We start from the raw sequence: 16810 nt of genomic DNA on the forward strand, positions 1-16810 counted from the left end.
TTAAAGTGATTATCAGTATAGTTGGGTTAATATCTACCATGTTTATAACTGTTTTCTATTCATTGCCCTTGTTCTTCATTTCTTGTTTGTCCCTCTTTTGCTGCCTCCTCTGGTTTTAATTGAAGTTCCATAATTCCATTTTATATGCTCAGTTAGCATATCAACTATACTTCTTTTGTAAAAGTTTTAATATTTGCCCTTGCTTCTACAACAAATATTGTAAACTAACTTTTTAACTGCTTTTTTAAAAGAATTTTTTAATAAATGTATTTATTTATTTTTGGCTGCGTTGGGTCTTTGTTGCTGCACATGGACTTTCTCTTGTCACGGTGAGCTGAGGCTACTCTTTCTTGCAGTGCGCGGGCTTCTCGTTGTGGTGGCTTCGCTTGTTGTGGAGCACGGGGTCTAGGCGCATGGGCTTCAGTAGTTGTGGCACGGGGGACTCAGTAGTTGTGGCTTGCAGGCTCTAGAGCACAGGCTCAGTAGTTGTGGTGCACGGACTTAGTTGCTCTGTGTCATGTGGGGATCTTCCCCAACCAGGGCTTGAACTCGTGTCCCCAGCAATGGCAGGCAGATTCTTAACCACTGCACCACCAGGGAAGTCCCTTAACTGCTTTTAAAATTACCACTTCCCTTGTAGTACAGACATCATATAAGTATACTCAATTTCTCCCTCTTGCACCATGCGACATTACTGTAATCTACTATAATTACCTGATATATTGTTAATATTACTTTACTTAGATCAATTAAGAATAAAAATAAAATATTTTTATTTTAACTTCCTTCCTTCCTTCCTCTTTTTCTCTCTTTCTTTCTTTTTTTCTTTCTTTCTTTCTTGTTGAATTCTGCTTATTTATTTATGTAGAGCCAAGTAAGCAGATCTCAGGTACTATATTTCTCTGGATGAAACTATATCCAGATTTGAGGGTAGTTGGCATGCTCTGAAATTTTAGTTCTCTGGTGGATCAACAAATGTTGATGATTTTTAGTTTATTTATCTTTTTCTTATTGTTATGGGAGTGATGACCCCCAAATATTTTACATGCTGAAGCTCACCCCAGAAATTTCCCAGAATTCAGTTTATATATTGATTTGTTAGCTTGCAATTTACTATAGTCACTTTACAATACTAATAACTTAGATTATATTGGATTTTCTACACATGAAATCATTCATTTGTAAATAGTCACAGTTCTATTTTCCATTTTTTATATATCTTTTTTTTTTTCTTTCCTTCCCTCTCCTTTCCCCCTCCCATGCTTTCATTGCTTTACTGGCTAAAACCTTCAGTCCAGTGTTTAAACTAATTAAAAGGTAAATTAGGGAATATTTGAACCAAATGAAATTTAAAACTTTGATATTTGTGGGGTGCAAGCAAAAGAGTGGTTCATAGAAAATTCACAACTGTAAATGCTAATAACAGACAAGAAGAAAAAGAATTGAAAATCAATCTTTACAGTGTCTACTATAAAAAAGCTAGGAAAAGAAGAGGTTACATACTAAGCAAAAGCATACTAAGGTTACATACTAAAACAGAAGATTAGAACAGGCATCCCTGAAAGAAAAAATAAACCAATAATAAGGAAATTGACAAATCTGAAAGCTGTTACTTTAAACAAATTATTAAATTTGATTTAAAAATAACTAGGTTGTAAGAAAAAGAGTAGACTCTACTATATATCTAACAAGTAGTGGATATTAAAGGAATATTATTAAACAACCTTATTCTACCAAAACTAAAACACTAAGATGAAATTGGCAATATCTTGAAAGACATGAATGATCAAAACTGATTTAAAAAATACAAAACCTGAATCATCCTACTTCTAGCAAAGGGACACAATTTTTCATTGAAAACCTTCCTATAAAGAAAACTTCAAACCTCGGTGGATGCACTGGTAAATTCAATTACAAATATAAGGAATGAATAAGACAAGGAAATATAAGGAATCAACCATTCTTGCGTGACTGAAATAAATCCCACTTGATCATGGTGTATGATCTTTTCGATGTGTTGTTGAATTCAGTTTGCTAATATTTGTTAAAAATTTTTGCATCTATGTTCATCAGAGATATTCACCTGTAGTTTTCTTTTTTGTGTTTTGTCTTTGTCTGGCTTTGGTATCATGTGATGTTGGCCTCATAAAATGAGTTAGCAAGTGTTCTCTTTTCTTCAGTGTTCTGCAACAGTTTGAGAATAGTAGGTATTAAATCTTCTTTGAATATTTGGTGGAATTCATCTGTGAAACTGTCTAGCCCTGGACTTTCGTTTTTTGGAAGGTTTTTGATTACTGTTTCAATCTTTGTACTATTGATCACTCTATTCAGATATTCTATTTCTTCCTGATTCAGTCTTGGAAGGTTTGTATGATTCCAAGAATTTATCCATTTCTTCTAGCTTGTCTAATTTATTGGTGTATAGCTGTTCATACTATTCTTTTACAAATCTTTGTATTTATTTCTTTTGTAATTATTTCTTGATTTTAATGATTATTCGGTGATACTTTGATGGGCAATGTTTCCCCCAAATCAAGTTGAAATCCATCAAGGAATTGCAGTTTTCTTTATGTCACTTTGGACATGAATATCTCAGGCCACGATAAAGGAATCGGTAATAATTCAGAATAGTTGACAAAATTATTTATAACAGTGATAAGTGGTGTGGGTATCTGAAAATGGATCTAAATCAGGTAAAGTTAATAGTTTTATTTCCAATTATGACAATCTTGACGACAAAAATATTTTATCAACCTTATGTCCTTTTTATAGCCTTGTGAGAAGTAGCAGCACACTGGCATTTCCAAGGATTCATTATTCATTGGCATAAATTTGCATAGTGAGAGTTTTTGCAGGTGGATATTTACTGCAAAATGTTTTAAAGAAAAATCTCTGCAGAGTCCCACTACCCCCACCTCCACTTATTTCCATTAATGACACTCTGTACCCAGTTTGTGGGCAATGCACCATTCACAAAGTCAGTTTCATGTTCATCAGTAGGTGAATACACATAGACTGATTTTCCTTCTACTTCAGTGCGAAATCAGAGGAGATGCATGTGAGATAAAACATTTCTCTGCTTAGCTAGAATAGCACGTTCATAATTGTATTTCCAAATATTGAGATAAGTAAATTGCAATTGGAATCTCATGGTTTATGCATCTTCTCGTCAACTAAATCCCTCAATTTACCTTTAAGATTTACATTGTTATGTGTAAAAAACATTTTTTTCAGTTCTAATGTTTATCAATTATCTTTAAACAGTGAGAGATAGTAACATAGAATGTCACAGTATCAACAAAGCATAAATCGATCTGTGTAACATAATGTGGAAGGGAGTACTATTTCAAAATCCACTTTGCAGAATTGAAATTAAACATCAATAGCTTGGAGACATTCCTGTCTTATTTTCTAAATTTAATTCATGTTGAACTTTTGTAGTTACTTTGTACAAAGAGTATAAATCTTAATAGTAGTTTTAGTGACCTGTTTAAAGTGAAGAAGCTTTTTTTTTTTCCCTAAGAGAACTTTCATGTAAATGTCAGGAGCTAAAATGCATAATTTTTTAATTGTTTGCTAAGATTTAATTAAATATATATTTTGCATTAACATACCGATAAGAAAAATCCATATGATTGAAAATAGCTAGGAACACAAATATTTTACATCTCAAAAAGGAATCACTTTTCCATTTACTAGCATTTAATACATTTTGTTATATGAATAAAGTCACATGTAGAAATTCATAGAAAAAAATAGAAAAAATGTGCTAAAATGTTAGTGATGACCACTTTTTAAGTAAATTTATCTTAAGAACTTAGGATAATATCTGTCAAAAAGTTGAATTTCATGTTTCATTTTGGTGTACTGCTTATTTATATCTTTCCTTGTTCTACAAATATGTTTTAAGGTGCTTTCTATCACAATGTAATGTTAATAACAGTCAAATAACACAATAATAATGAATTCTTAGTGAAAAGTATTAAAACTATATCTTCCAATAACACTTCATATTTATTTACTATTTCAGTCCCACGATAAACACATGATGTATTTAGTATAATTATTCATTGTCTCCCAAGGACCCATAGCTAGATAGTGGTGAACCGAGCATCAGGCAGCTGAACCTCAAAGCCTCACTTTAAATGGAATATCCACAACTTTGTCATCATGGAAGGCAGAAATGAGATGAGTACATATTAATGTCAACATCTAATACCTAGGTTAGACTCTTAAAAAAGATTTGAGCAGAGGAATCTAAATCACCACTTTAAAACTTGTTTAATAGCAGTTTACTCAGCTTTATACAATGTCATAAAATAATCCTCCTCACTTCCTTATTTCTATGAGTAGAAATTTCCTTAAACTCTCCTGGCTACTTACCTCACTCCATACTCCCATCCAAGAGTGTTGTGTCCTATAGACAGTAGGAGAGCTAATCCAATGACCTGAGTGTTGGGCATTCAGTCTCCTCCTCCTTTCCTCTCCTCCCTTGTGGCAGTTGTAGTTTTCAACCTGGGTAAATGAGTTTGCAGACACAGATGGACTCTTCCAGGTAAAGAAGAGTAACTGGTAAATGGAGAGATAAGGAGTTAGAAAGGCCAATTAGCTCACAGACGAAGTTATGTTTTCTGATCTAGCATAGAGAAGAGCATTTTCACATAGAGATCTTGCAGACTTTAGGGGACAGAACGATTTTGCATATTTTACCCTCTTTCCCACTAGGTCTGCAGGAAACCGTTCTAGGCAGGCAGCATCTAGACTGCTTCAGAAGACTCTATTCCTCTTTTATGTTCTGAATTGCGTTCAAGAGTTTACTGTTCAAAGTTCTGTTGATCGCTGTATTTTTTTTTCAACGTAAAGTGAGTTTTTTGTTTTACTTTGTTTTGTTTTGTTTTACTTCTCTTCCAGCACTTTTGAGTTACTTATCAGAGAATGGATTTTTTTTTTTCTCCTCTACATACTTGCTGCTTTAGGCTCTTGCTATAATTCTGTCCTGGTGGTGGTATGACCTTTTCTTTTGTTTTTAGGGCAAGCCACTTGGTATGATGAATAATTTATTCTGCTTGAATTTTTTCTTTTTTTTGGCCAGGAGAATCTTGAGAATTTTCCTTCCCAGTTTGAAAATGAACTTATACAAAAACATACCCTGCATTATCTTTCCTGTGTAAAAATGTTAGTTATGCTTGGCTGCAACTGTTCAAGGACTTTCAACTTCAGATGATTTCCTCCCAGTACGTTATATCTATAATTCCCTTTCCAGACCTTGGCAGAAATTTACATTTTTTGATAAGCTAATATTGAGCATATTCAGAGCCTGTGTTTCCCAGCTTATTCCCTCTGTCTCTGGAATGAAGTGTTTTATCAAAGTACAATGTGCTCCAAAGAGGCCTTGCTTCAGAGCAGAAACAGTCTCAGGAGGAACAGGATATTTGACAAAATGAAACACACGTGCCATCAGGTATTATGTACGTTCTAGGAAGTTTCAGCTTATCCTAAGTGCTGTGCCCCATCTTAACTTTGCCACTTACCAAACAGAATGGCTGACTTTTATACAAGGATCCACATGTATTAATTCGGCTCCTCAAACTCATACGAAATGCATTCTGTTTAGATTGAAGTTTCTCCTTGCATCACCAGATAGTTCAGCTTTAACCCAAAGAATGCACTCACCTGCTCTTTTCTTCTGCCTGCCTCTTTGTCTATGGACTTCTGAGCTCTGGATATCTTGGCCTGTCCTCTAGCTTTTGCTCCATTGACAACATAGACACTGCTTTGATCTGTGTGGTCAATTCTAAGACCATATATATATACATATACACATATATATACATATGTATATCTATACTCTCAAGGAGTGAATAAGATCCACCAGAAAATTTCAGTAAGTTGTCGTCTATGGTGATTATAATACTATCATAATTAGGTTACTTTATTTGGGGAATAAGAAATATCTTTGAAATGAGCTTTGTACTAGTTAGTTCTGTTCCAGTCTAATTCTATGGAGTTGTCAGATCTGGGACAAATGTAATTTACGGGCTGTTCTGTGCATTTTATACCAGCCGCTGGAGGTCATCCTCTAACCGTAACGTCAGTAGTTCTATGTTCTTTTCAAGAGGAAATCCAGAATTTGAGTCCCATTGCTGCAGAAACTGATTTGCAAAAGTATTCTGAGACTGTACAAAAAAAGACAAAAGCAATTCAAAATACAACTCCTACTCTGTGTTTCTATATTTCTTTTTTATTCCCCTCAGAATTGCATTTGAAGAATTTCCTGGCTGGATGCCAGTCCTATCCTAAGGCACTTTAAAGTGTTCTTGACAAGGCTGTTCATTCATTATATGAATACAAAAACAGTGAGCAAAAGAAGCCTGAAACTTAGCTCACCAGTAATTGCTTCTTTATTTTCCTGTTTCTTTATTTTCCTTTATTTTATATTTCTTTGCAAGCACAGCCAAATTTAACATCCTGGTTTCTCTTTGGCTGGTTAGAGACTAAACGTGTCCCCTGAACAGCATCTTTCTATCTGGGCAAAGGAAATGTAGATTCTGCTACTTAAATCCTATCCTTTTCTCACCACCAGACATGGACATTTCAATCTTGATGTTTTTGTCATGATGATTTTGACTGTCTGCTTATGAAATCAAATCTTTCCATTATTTTCCATAAAATGGATGAATCTTCATAGAAAATATTTTTCTGGGGCAGACTGTGTTATGCCAGTTTAATTCTTCTATCAATTTTTGTTGCACTGTATTTAAAACATTTCTATTTACTTTTCCTGTTTAATTTATATTTTACATATAATTTTTCTCAGGATATTGAAAATTTTATAATTGTTATTTGATTCATCTGTTTTACTCCACATGAAACTTGACAATTATACATAAGTTATAGTGAGTTTGCTATTCTGATGTTATTTCTACTGTTGAACAATAATTAGTATTGAAGCTGCAAAGAATAATGAGCTTTATTTGGGGTCTTAGGAACTGCGATTCAGGAAACACAGATTCAGGTAAAACCTAGAGTATTCTAGGAAAGGGAAAGAGTCAGGAGCTTATAAAGGCAAAAGCCACAAGGTTGTTAAACTTTTCTTGCAAGAATTATGATTGGCTCTGATGCAAAAAGGAAATATTTGTCCTTAAGGGATAGGCTATAACCAGTTATTTAGGGTAAGGGTCCGATAAGTATCTTGAGTTTCTGGAATACTGTGTGGAATTTCTGAATGGCTGCATTAAGACTATAAGTGATCAAAAGTTTAGATTCTATCAGGCTGAGACCTACGTAAGTCCCACGTTCTCAGTGGATTCCCGGCTCCATTTAAAAGAGCTCTCTTAGCAATACCGACGTCATCTTGATTTTTCTTTCATGCTAGCAAAGCTGCAGGTAAAACCATTGGCAGATTTATATCTTGCCAAAGATATTTTATTCTATCATTAGTTTTGAATAATACGGTATTTTTCAAATGCAATTTAAAATGTTTAAATAATATTTGTTTTTATTCTTTTTGGTGTACCATGTATATTTTTCCAGATAACTGACACCCCCCGCCCCAGTTTCATTACATTGCTGTATACCAGGTACAATCAGCTGAGTTTTTTAATAAGTATTATTTTTCTCTACTGCTCTGTAGCATTTATATAATTTATTTTTGATATTTTCAAGCTAAGTGGGCTTCCTCAATTAGTTTATTGTGGTGGTGGTTAGTAATTATTAATGTGTGTGTATTTTAGTAATTGATAATGTTGTTTGTGGTAATGTGGTCCAGACGTAATTTTTGCTATAAAGTATATACATGAAGCGAGTTAGTTATTATTTCCTAACTATTAACTAAGGAATAGTTTAGCTTTTTCCCACGAGATAATCTATAATTGGTGTTTTCTATTTACTAATTTCAATGCCCATTTAAGTCTTCAGTATAATTGTGATTATTTGCATATTTTAGTTTAATGGTCCATATAATTAGCAGAAGAAAGATAAAGTTGTTAGGGTCAGACAACGATGCCTAAATGTCCTTTAGGTCAAAATAAAGAGGTTAAGATATTATTTGTAATCTAAAGTTATGAAAACCAGAGGACTTTTTTTAAACTAACAATGGAGGTTATTATTCGTTTTAGTAAGGATATTTAAAGCAAATGTATGTCTTCAAAAACATTTTATATATATTTTTTGAATTTGCTAGAGATGCTATCTTTAAGCCTCTTAAACCTACATGAAAAAACTACTCACTGATTTTTATTCAACATTTTTTCAAGACAACTATGAATTAACAGGGCCTAAACATTTTTAGGACATGCTTAGAAAATACTATTTTTTAAGCCAAGAAGCTCAGAAAATTGGCCATCTGATAATTTTCCCTTCTTCTAGGAAAAATGGCATGAAACTTGGCATCTTTCTTAACACAAGATACTGAAAAGATTTCTAGATATTTAAATCACGGAAATATTTTGTACACTTTTCAATAAAGTAAAATAAATAAAAATCTGTACTGCTTAGTAATGTTCTTTATCCTAATAAAACATAATCATACTTGCTATTTTTTAAATTCCTTCTCCCCCCAGCTTTATTGACATATAATTGGTATATACATTATGCAAGTTTAAGGTGTACAACGTGTTGATTTGACACTCTTACATATTGCAAAATGATCACCACCATAATGTTAGCTAACACCTCTATCAGGTCACATAATTACCATTTTTTCTGTATGTGTGGTGAGGACATTTAACATCTACTCTCTTAGCAAGGCCAAGTATATAATACAGTATGATTAACTATAATCACCATGCTGTACTTTAGATCTCCAAAACTTATTAATCTTTTTTGCTATTTTCATATTTCTAGTTTTTTAATAGGAAAAAAACATTTCTCAGTGACTTGAACAAAGAAAATATCATGTTGCAATTATATACCATCACTGTGCATAATTTCTGCCTGAGTGGAAGTGGTTAAAAATAGAACACCTCTTTATTTTGAATCTGTCATCATTTTCAGTTTCCCTGGTTGCAGGGTATCTTTTACTTGGGTACCTTTATTCAGATCTAAAGGTATACAGTGTTCCTTGTATCTGCTACTCCTCTATTTTTTACAGTTGTCTTCCTCACAGCTAATCCCTCATTACTCCAACCCCCTATTGTAGTTCAACGTTTTAATATAAAACTCCCCCTGTGCAAATTATCCTGTGGTTTTACTCTCCTGATTGGACCCTTATTGATAGAGTAGAATATCATGATTTATTAAAAGTGAGAACTAGAATTAGTGACAACACTGGCAGGTAGTATTTGATACTAAGTAGTCTCCAGCTATGGCTGCTAACGATTCCTCCCAATGTGTACGTGCATGCCAGTCTTCACATAAGAGACGAGTCTATTCATATTCCCCTTGACTTTGGACCAGCCCGTGTGTCTTGCTTTGACAGATGAAATGGGGCAGAAGAGATATGCTGTTGTGGAATCCAGTAGCCGTACTGCACGGAAGCCAGGAGGGTACATTGAGAATGAAGTACCATATCTCAAACCATCTTTCAGCTGAACGCAGCCTTGTAAGAGACTCCAAGCGAGACCAGAAGAACTGCACAGCCGAGCAGGAGAAAACTCACAGAATCATGAGAAATAATGTTATTATTTTTTTTGGAAATAAAGTCATGTCATTGAAGACATAATTAGTTAAATTAAGATGAGATTATACTACTGTAGGGTGGGCCCCTAGTCCTTTAAGACTGATGCCCTTATAATATGGCCGTATGAAGACAGAAACACAGGAAGAACGTCATGTGAGGACTGTGGATTAGCGCGGTGGATCTACAAACCAGGTGACTCCAGGTGTTGCTGGCAAAGCACCATAAGCCAGGAAGGATTCCTTTATAGGTTTCAGAAGGAGCATGTCCCTGTAGACCCCATGATTTTGGACTTCTAATATCCAAAACTGTGAGACAACAAATTTTTGTTGTTTAAAGCCAGCGAGTTTGTGGTACTTGTTAAGGCAGCCCTAGGAAACTAATACAAAGGTCACTCCCTGCCTGTCAACAATGACAACAGCAACAGCAACAGCACACATACACAACCTACATAACAAGGACTGCAGCAACAACAAACACAGCAAAACTGGGCTTCCCTGGTGGCGCAGTGGTTGGGAGTCTGCCTGCCAATGCAGGGGACACGGGTTCGAGCCCTGGTCCGGGAGGATCCCACATGCCGCGGAGCAACTGGGCCCGTGAGCCACAACTACTGAGCCTGCGCGTCTGGAGCCCGTGCTCCGCAACAAGAGAGGCCGCGATAGTTAGAGGCCCGCGCACCGCAATGAAGAGTGGCCCCCGCTCTCCGCAACTGGAGAAAGCCCTCGCGCAGAAACGAAGACCCAACGCAGCCAAAAATAAATAAATAAATTAATTAATTTTTTAAAAAAACAAAAAAAAAAACAAAACTGGAATTGCCTCAAAGCTCCTCGTTGGATTTACCCCTATGTCTACTCTTTCAGATCAATGACATAAAATCTCTCAGTAGAGACCATAAATTCTTTGTTTCTGACAGACACTGGCATTCAAAAACTAGGGAGCTTTGGAAACAGAGATTATATTTATGGTTGGGGATACTGAAGAGAGAATTTTTGGTGGCAGAATTTTACTAAGTTTCTAAGTTGGGACATGGAGAACCAAGGTGAGTTTCTGTATAGGTTTTCCCCATTCTTCAAACTGATAGTAGGATTGGTTTATTGTGATTCTAGGGAAAAAATAAGTGTTCTCACTTGAAAGAATGAAGAAAAACAGTGCAGCAACCTTTTCATTGCAAGTGCAAAATGGCAGTCCCCAAAGACTTCCTGCCACAAGAAAGTGATAAATATGAAGTCGTGGTTGCCATATTTTTGAGGGGATAAGTAAAGTTTTAATTCTGATGTGTAAATCAGAAAAGTAGGTTATGTCCAAAGGCAACACTCTTCTAATTATGATCTCAATTTAGCTATACAGAAATCAGAAACATTTCGGTCATTATTTATAGAATATAATTGGAACTATATATAGATTAAAACAAGGTGGCCGCAGTTAGAACTGTGACTGACCATATTTTTACATTGAAAGATGATTCTTAATCACTCCTGATTCATATGCAGTCATTGATTTGGCTTATGTGATGTTAGGAGTCACTGTTAGTTCTGGATAGCAAGAGTAATTTGCTTTTTTTCTTGCAGGGCCAGCAGTTTGATTTACTGTTTCTCCAGCCACCTGGGTATTTAAATTATCTGCCATGATATCATAATTCAGTAAGGTAGGCTTTAAACAAGTGGCCTAAATCTAATTCAAATGCTAAATTTACTCATTATACTGATGCCATTTTAGCTAAAAGTAATTGTGAAATAATTGTGTTTGAAGCTCTGTCTTTCTTCATTGATTTTATTGCAGAAAAGGATAGGATATTATGTAGAAAGTAAGTTAGAGGTCATTCCAGACAATATAGCTCCAGTAATATGGGACAAACATGCTCAAGACCAAATAAAGACTTTTATTCTTTAGTCCCCTAAACATCAAAATAATACTTAGAAAGCAGTTTGCTTATTTTATTTCTGGAAATGGCGTATCTCACATCTACTATGATTGTTCCCTTTCATCATATCATCATATTAAGAAAATGTGTCAGAAGGAATATAAATCCTGAACAATGTGGTATCTTAAAGCCTAACCATGCCTCCCATCTTCTGGTCTCATTTACTCACTCATTCAACAAGTATAAAGCACTCACTATACCCCAAGCACTTTTCTAGAAACTAAGACCACAATTATGAACAATTAATATCCTCAAAGAGATTATATTCTAATTGAAGACAGACAACACATTTTTTAAAAGTATAAAAGCATCATATATCAGACCTTAATAAATACTACAGAGAAAAATTAAGCAGGGTAATGAATTAGAAAATAATAGGAAAGAGACTTTTTTTTTAATATGGGGTGATCAGGAATGACTACACTGACAAGATAATACTTCAGCAGAGTATTGCAGTGGTCAGAGTGGTCAGATTGAAGAGCATGGGGTGACCAGAAAATGAGAACTCCAATGTTAATGGAGTTCAATGGTACAACATTGGCAGAAGTCTTAAGTTGCTGCCTCTTGATATTCTAAAATCTTTGTAGTCACTCCTTAAAAATATTCTCAAGCTTATGGACTGCTTTACTAATATTGCTTCTCAGATCATGGGAGATAATGAATCAGCCTTGGTAGAATTAAAAATAGGTTTTATAACACGTATATACATTCCAAAGTGCTTCTTAATAATATTTATTGATACATATTTCTAGACTGTGGCAAATGAATTATCTAATTGTTCAGGCCAGTGGCCTTTCAATAATTGGAATGACAGACCCAAATCTCTGTGAACAGCCCCTTCCAGGCTCACATAGTTGAGATTATGACAAAGTTGAAATCTTTGGTTCTTCTGTAGATTCTCATGTAACTTCTGGTAAAACTTCATAATAAATCAATATTTGTTGATACTCTGACAAGGTTGAAAGCATTTTATGAGTAGCCGAAACCCCAGACACAGTCCAATGTGTGTATCAATGGACTGTGTTTGGAGGAAGAACTGTTGTCCAGTATCTTTAAAATTTAATTTAGAAATTTCTGCATTGAACAATAACTCTAGTCCTAAGGGACCATGGAAGATGGCAACAGAGTTGCAATTTTCTTGTTCTGGTCCATAGTTGGTTGAGTCGCCTGGCACCCACACCTTCATAAGGGCCTACATTTTTAGGAAAATAATTAATATTACATAAATATTTGGAAGCATCAATTTGGTTTTTCTACTTCTGATTTACATCATGTGTTTCAAATAGGTTGATGTCATGTCTTAAGATTTATTTATTTTTTTAATTAATTTTCATGGAAGTATAGTTGATTTATAATTTTATGTTAGTTTCTCCTGTACAGCAAGTTGAATCAGTTATATATATACATATATCCACTCCTTTTTAGATTCTTTTCCCATATAGGTCATTACAGAGTGTTGAGTAGAGTTCCCTGTGCTGTACAGTTGGTTCTTATTAGTTATCCATTTTATATACAGTAGTGGTCATATGTCAATCCCAATCTACCAATTTATCACTCCCCCCCTTTCCCCCTTGGTACCCATAAGTTTGTTTTCTACAACTGTGACTATTTCTGTTTTGTAAATAGTATCTTTTGTACCATTTTTTTTAGATTCCACATATAAGCAATATCGTATGATATTTGTCTTTCTCTTTCTGACATATATAAAATGGAATATTACTGAGCCATAAAAAAGAACAAAATAATGCCATTTCCAGTGACATGGATGGACCTAGAGATTGTCATACAGAGTGAAGTACATCTTAAGATTTAAATCATAAGTTATGAATTTGCCTAACCCAAACAACCCTCACCACTAGCATGTTGGAGACAACCAGAAAAATATATTATTTTATGGGAAAATGGAAAAATTTACTGTTCACCTGGTAACACTGAATTCAACCATGTGTGATAGAGATTATATGCATATTGGTTCCTATAAAGGGATGGAATTTATGTAATGACAGCCATGGATCTGTTTTGTCTACACTTTATCTTAATCTAGATCAAACTAAATCCTCACTGAAAATATTCATCTGTAACTGGGTAATCATGAGCTCAGCAAAAACTCAATGGATCTCTCACTATTTCACTAAAAATAAGAAAAATAGTCTCAGTTTTGGAGGATGATTGGAAATATCATCCACAGTTTTCAATGAAAACGTATATAACAAAGACGATATAGAGTTGAAATAAGCTCAGCATCCATCTCTTTCTAAAATACAGAAGTAACTGGGGGAGATGATATTCTAGGAAACTTTGACACTCTCACTTTAGCTTGAGGAGATTTGAGTTTTCAAATGTAAAATTCTTCCTTCTTCAATAAAGGTTAGGATTGATGTACTTTAACTTGTGATGGCATTTTGAGGCCCGTTAGTTAAATGGGCATCTACATATTCTTTTCCATGTCCATTACTTAAGTTATTTAAGGTACAGTGAAAATATAACAAGATTATTCTGTTAAATAAAATGTTATACAACTATCTTTACATAGATTGGGTTAAGAAAAATTAAAATGGCGAGGATTTAGCTGACACCTGTGCCTTTTTGCACACCAAGACAGGTGACTGGAAAAAAGGAAATTGTGAAGTTTCTTCTGTGGAAGGAACCCTTTGTAAAGCAGCTATCCCATACGAAAAGAAATATTTATCAGATAACCATATTTTAATATCAGCTTTGGTGACTGCTAGCACAGTAATTTTAACAGTTTTGGGAGCAGTCATTTGGTTCCTGTGCAAAAGAAATTTGGATTCTGGTTTCACCACAGTTTTTTCAACTGCACCCCAATCACCTTATAACGATGACTGTGTTTTGGTAGTTGCAGAGGAAAACGCATATGCTGTTCAATTTGACTAAGATACTGGCAATCTCAGATTAAAACATCAAATACCTTGACAGTGACTCCTATACAAGATTTCAATATAAAACCTAACAGTGAAAAAAATAAAACTTCTAAATAAATTAAAAGAACACCTAGATCATCTGTCGACAGAGATGTATCATGTTACAAGCATAGGCTGGTTGTATAAGGTGATATAAGAAGGCAGCTTCAGTCATCTAAACTTCCTTAGTCCTGGCAGCCTCTGTTCCACTGATAAATAGATGTTATTAACAGAGATTCTGTGGCGATGTTAGGAAACTGAAAAATAATAATTTAAAAACTAATAATCAGATATTTAGAACTCGAATAGGAAGCATTACTTAATAGATATTATACTCATTTGGGTTTAATTTTTAGCTATTTTGTACGATAAATTTCACTTTAATCTGGTCATGGCACCCTTGAATTTGCTTCTAGGTTATGGTTTTATTCCCTTTATAATATTCATGTATTAATCACATCAAACAATCACACCGAGGTATTTATTCCTCAGTTTTTACCAGATGGTGTATGTGTGTTTCACACTCTAGAAATCTTGATTAAATACAGTTTAGAAGACATCTAGTGTTGGCACCATTTATGATGTAGCTTTAAGCTACAAGAGGAAAAGATAGAGTGAGAAATAGGCACAAAGATCTGAACTTTTTATTGAGAAAATATTGCTAAGAAGAAAACAAACAAAGAAAAGAGGGATAAGATATTTCACATACCATTTCAATATTAGGAATAGAAGTTTAAAGAGAGAATAAATGAGATGTTGGAATTATACCCATTTTAGTAAACATAGGGATCATAATACTCCAAAAAGCAAAACAGGTGCATGAGAATGCCGTGGACTTCCTGGTTGGAAGGCTGCGGGTAGTACTGGAATCAGCTTACATTATAATAAGAGGGAGCCTTTGATGGGAATCTGCTAGTGAAAAACATGTGATGACTAAACTGCTTACAAGTTAGAAGTAAACATTATTATTGCAATGGTTTTGTCTACGTATAATTGCATTTTTAGTAGCTAGAATAAGAGAAGAGACTTGAACAAACAAGTTCTCTCTGGGTTCAATCTCTCACTCCCTTCATGAGAGAAGAAATGAGATGGACTAGAGCATTACAATTTTTTTCCAATTTCCAAACATAGTAACTCATTGGAAGCTATCAGGAGGATTATCGTCTGACAAGGGACTTGAGTTTTTTTGTGTGCTTGTGTGTGGGTGTGTGGGTGTGGGTGTGATCTTATATATGTGAGGACTATGGACAACATCAAATACAGACGTGGATCTCAAAGGGCTTGGCTGACATTTAGTGGTTATGCTTATCAGGGGGAAATGGCTAAGAAGTATCCAAAGGGTTTATCCTTCAAACCTGGGGAAAAATGATGAATATACACCCAGTTCATTTATTGGGTATTGGAGAACTTGTCCTCTGTAACCAGTTTTAAGGATGGGCAAGTAAAAAGCATTCAGTTCAAAAACGCATCCCCAGTCAACTCTTTCTTTCTGCAGTGCATTGCTTTGTTTTATTTTCCCATGACTTCACTCTAATTTCAGGGAAACCTTAAACTTTCTCTCTAATCTGATCATTGTCCTAAAGTCCAATAATATCTTTCTAGTTGCTCATTTAAAAAGCAGGGTGAATTTTTCTGCCTTGAGTCCTAATTCCATATATCTAAAAATGAAAAATTAAAATAAGTTTTCAAATTTACCTCAGAATGTTTCACTGGATTCAATATTTGCATTCTCTTTGTGGAAAAAAAGTCATTTTGTAGTAAATTGTTTTCTTTAGTGTTTAAACCATATTTGTAAGGACTGTAATAACATTATAAAGCATTTAGCTTTCATTTATTGGGATAATTAACATGTCATAATAATTATTTTCAGATGCTGTTTGTAGGAAACATGCTTACAGAGAACAGCCTTAATTTCTCTTATTCTGATATTTTAATAAAGAAACAGATTTTTAAGTCACAGGTGCAATTTTCAACTTCAGTTCTGGAAAGCAGTTTATGTAATATATTTTTCCAAGCTATATATCTGATACATAATCTCAATTTTAATTTTCATTTGGTCTATTTACTAAGTATAAAAAGATTGATTTTACTCATCTAAGAAATTCAAAGTAAATTAAATAGTATGAAATAAATGTTAAATTAAAAAGTTTAAATTTTCTTACATATTATAACATTGCAGAATTAGGAAACCATAAAGTAGTATTTTGTAATATGCTAATATTAAATTGTGTTCTAAAATATCATATTTTATGTAAAACTGGTGACAGAATATTTTTAAAATTCCTAAGAAATTATATTAACATATAATCAAAAAATCATTGAATTTTGCTGTAAGTGAAACTATGATATTGG

At 34.1% G+C, this 16810-nt stretch overlaps 1 protein-coding gene and 1 long non-coding RNA gene across 6 annotated transcripts in view; one reads left to right on the forward strand and one right to left on the reverse strand.

The window, feature by feature from the left end:
* The window catches only part of LOC309623719, a 203024-nt gene that overhangs the window by 70322 nt on the left and 115892 nt on the right, over nt 1-16810 (forward strand). The gene's annotated exons all lie outside the window — the stretch shown is intronic.
* Nucleotides 1-16810, reverse strand: part of LOC309623716 (uncharacterized protein) — a 451333-nt gene that overhangs the window by 30040 nt on the left and 404483 nt on the right. For 4 of the 5 annotated variants that reach the window (XM_082380838.1, XM_082380837.1, XM_082380836.1 and 1 more), the window contains one exon: nt 4384-4569. In XM_082380838.1, coding sequence (XP_082236964.1) covers nt 4384-4569 — 186 coding nt within the window. Of the gene's footprint in view, nt 1-1978; nt 2185-4383; nt 4570-16810 lie in introns of those variants that run through there. The other variant, XM_082380839.1, reaches the window with a different exon arrangement.

The sequence above is a fragment of the Balaenoptera borealis genome (assembly GCF_965194805.1).
Source record: "Balaenoptera borealis genome assembly, chromosome: 2".
NCBI classification, from domain to species: domain Eukaryota; kingdom Metazoa; phylum Chordata; class Mammalia; order Artiodactyla; family Balaenopteridae; genus Balaenoptera; species Balaenoptera borealis.